The sequence below is a fragment of the Chionomys nivalis genome, chromosome 12 (genome assembly GCF_950005125.1).
Source record: "Chionomys nivalis chromosome 12, mChiNiv1.1, whole genome shotgun sequence".
NCBI classification, from domain to species: domain Eukaryota; kingdom Metazoa; phylum Chordata; class Mammalia; order Rodentia; family Cricetidae; genus Chionomys; species Chionomys nivalis.
In genome coordinates this window covers 57300648-57302797 of record NC_080097.1, presented here as the reverse complement: position 1 = coordinate 57302797, position 2150 = coordinate 57300648, and the positions used below count along the sequence as shown (strand labels likewise).

Sequence of the window (2150 nt, the reverse complement as noted above, 5' to 3'; positions counted from 1 at the left end):
TCACAACTTCTCTGTAATTGGTGGAGATCTGATAAAGCCACCGCTGTGAAAAGCCTCCTGCAGTCTCCTCATGTTAGGGCTGTAGCTGCATGAACAGCTGCAGTTTGCAGACAGGCTGCAGGCTGGCAGGGAGCACTGTGCATAAGCAGCACAGAGGTAGGTGCCCGAGTCCTGCAGCTGGGCATCCCTGATGTGCAGGGTGCTGTAGCGCTCCTTGGAGACAAATGTTGAATTTAACCTCCCATTCTCCTTTCTTCCTGGAGCCAGGTAGAAAAGATTGATGAGGCTGCCCCTGGAATTCTGCCGGAACCACTGCACAGTTGTCATAGTGGTAGAAAAATTGCATAACAGAGTAGAACTTTTTCCCTCGTGGAGATTCAGGGCTGAAGGACTCTGCTCCACCTCAACTCCTCTCACCCCTGCTTGGAAACAGAAGAACAAACCAGAATCACTGAAGGGCTTTCACCCACACCTGTCAAATACCCCAGGAGACACCACGAGGATGACCATACAGGGGCTTTGGGTCGGCTCATTCCCCCTCCTCCACTGCCATCTCTACAGAATCCCTAAAGCAGCTTAGGTGAGCACAACTCACAGCAAATCTGCACCCACAGAGCCCCCAGCACAGCTCTCAGTTTCCTCTCCATGGTCCCTGTCCAATTTCCGCAGTGTCTTCTCTCCAGCTGTGAGGGTGTCAAGCCTTGTGCCTAAACACACCTGTGCTTACACACAGCAGATTCTCTCTGAAGTGCTGAGCTTCCTCATTCATCTGAATAAGAAACTCCACCCACCTCCATCTCAAGAGTCTGCAATTGTTCCACAACTGTGGAGGACAATGATAGAGCCCAGGACACTAGATTTCTAATGTAACACTTCTTATAAGATGAATTTAGGGGGAAATGTGTGAGGAAGGGAATTCATAAATGCTGAATATTGGTGTGAAAACTAATAGCTTCAGTGGGTTAAGCAGAATCTTGAAGAATACTAGCAACATTCTTTGATTTTTTTTTTTGTAAAAGAATTTCATACATTGTATTCTTATCTCTCATCTGCCAACTCCTCCCAGATGTTTTCTCCCTCCTCCTCCACCCTGAGACATGCCCTTTCACTCTCCCTCCACCTCTCTTTAGGAAGGAAATAGACAGTCAAACAAGGAACCAGAATTAAAAAATAACAAAAAATAAACATACAAACAGAAAACCATAAAACACAAGAGAAGTAAACAAAAAATAGATACAAAAGTCCTATAAGACCAGAAAAGAAAAAAAAAAGCAACAACAGAGCAGTATGATACAAAAACATCATTGGGATTGTTCTGTGTGGCCATCTACTGCTGGGCCATGGGACCACACTTCAGTGTATTTAATGTACTCAGTGAGAAGGTCCTGGCACCTTAAGTCACACAGTGGGATAATCAGTATACAATACACTACAAGGAATAAAAAGAATTTCTTGAAATTATCAGATTGTCATGTGCATAGAACATGTTCTCAAAGACAGTTTTTAAAAATTGATTTAAGAAAAACAAGGCATGCCCGTGTTTTCACCATGATTTATTTTCAATCTCTTGCCTTCTGCCCAGATCTTTTATGCATGGAAACACAGATGATTCTGACCAGGCTATGAATTCATGCTCAAGTTCAGCGAGGCCCTGCCCTACTACTTTTTCATACCACATATTTTCCAGTTTTCTTCTTAAACATTTTTTCCTTTTCTTTCTAGTTTTTAGATAGATGGATAGATAGGTAATGTGTACATATTATATATGATATAAAGGGAATTGGAATAATTTCCAGTTTTTTGAATATAGGAAAATTTTAAGAATAAAACAAAAATTGAAAGCAGTGGAGATCTTTTCTCTTGACTGTCCGTCCTTACAATGCCCAGTGAGAGTCTATTTTGCTTACATCTGTTCAGAGACCTGTTTTTATTTTTATTTATTTATTTATTTATTTTTGTTTTTCGAGACAGGGTTTCTCTGTGGTTTTCGAGCCTGTCCTGGAACTAGCTCTGTAGACCAGGCTGGTCTCGAACTCACAGAGATCCGCCTGCCTCTGCCTCCCAAGTGCTGGGATTAAAGGCGTGCGCCACCACCGCCCAAGAGACCTGTTTTTAAAATGGATTTATAAGCACCTAAGATCGAATGAACA

General features: G+C 42.4%; 1 gene segment (V, D, J or C); it reads right to left on the bottom strand.

The window, feature by feature from the left end:
* On the bottom strand, positions 1-647 carry LOC130884677 (T cell receptor alpha variable 22-like). The segment is given in 2 exon segments: positions 1-419; positions 596-647. Coding segments are annotated over 2 exon segments (471 nt in total).
* Between the last annotated feature and the right edge of the window lie 1503 nt (positions 648-2150).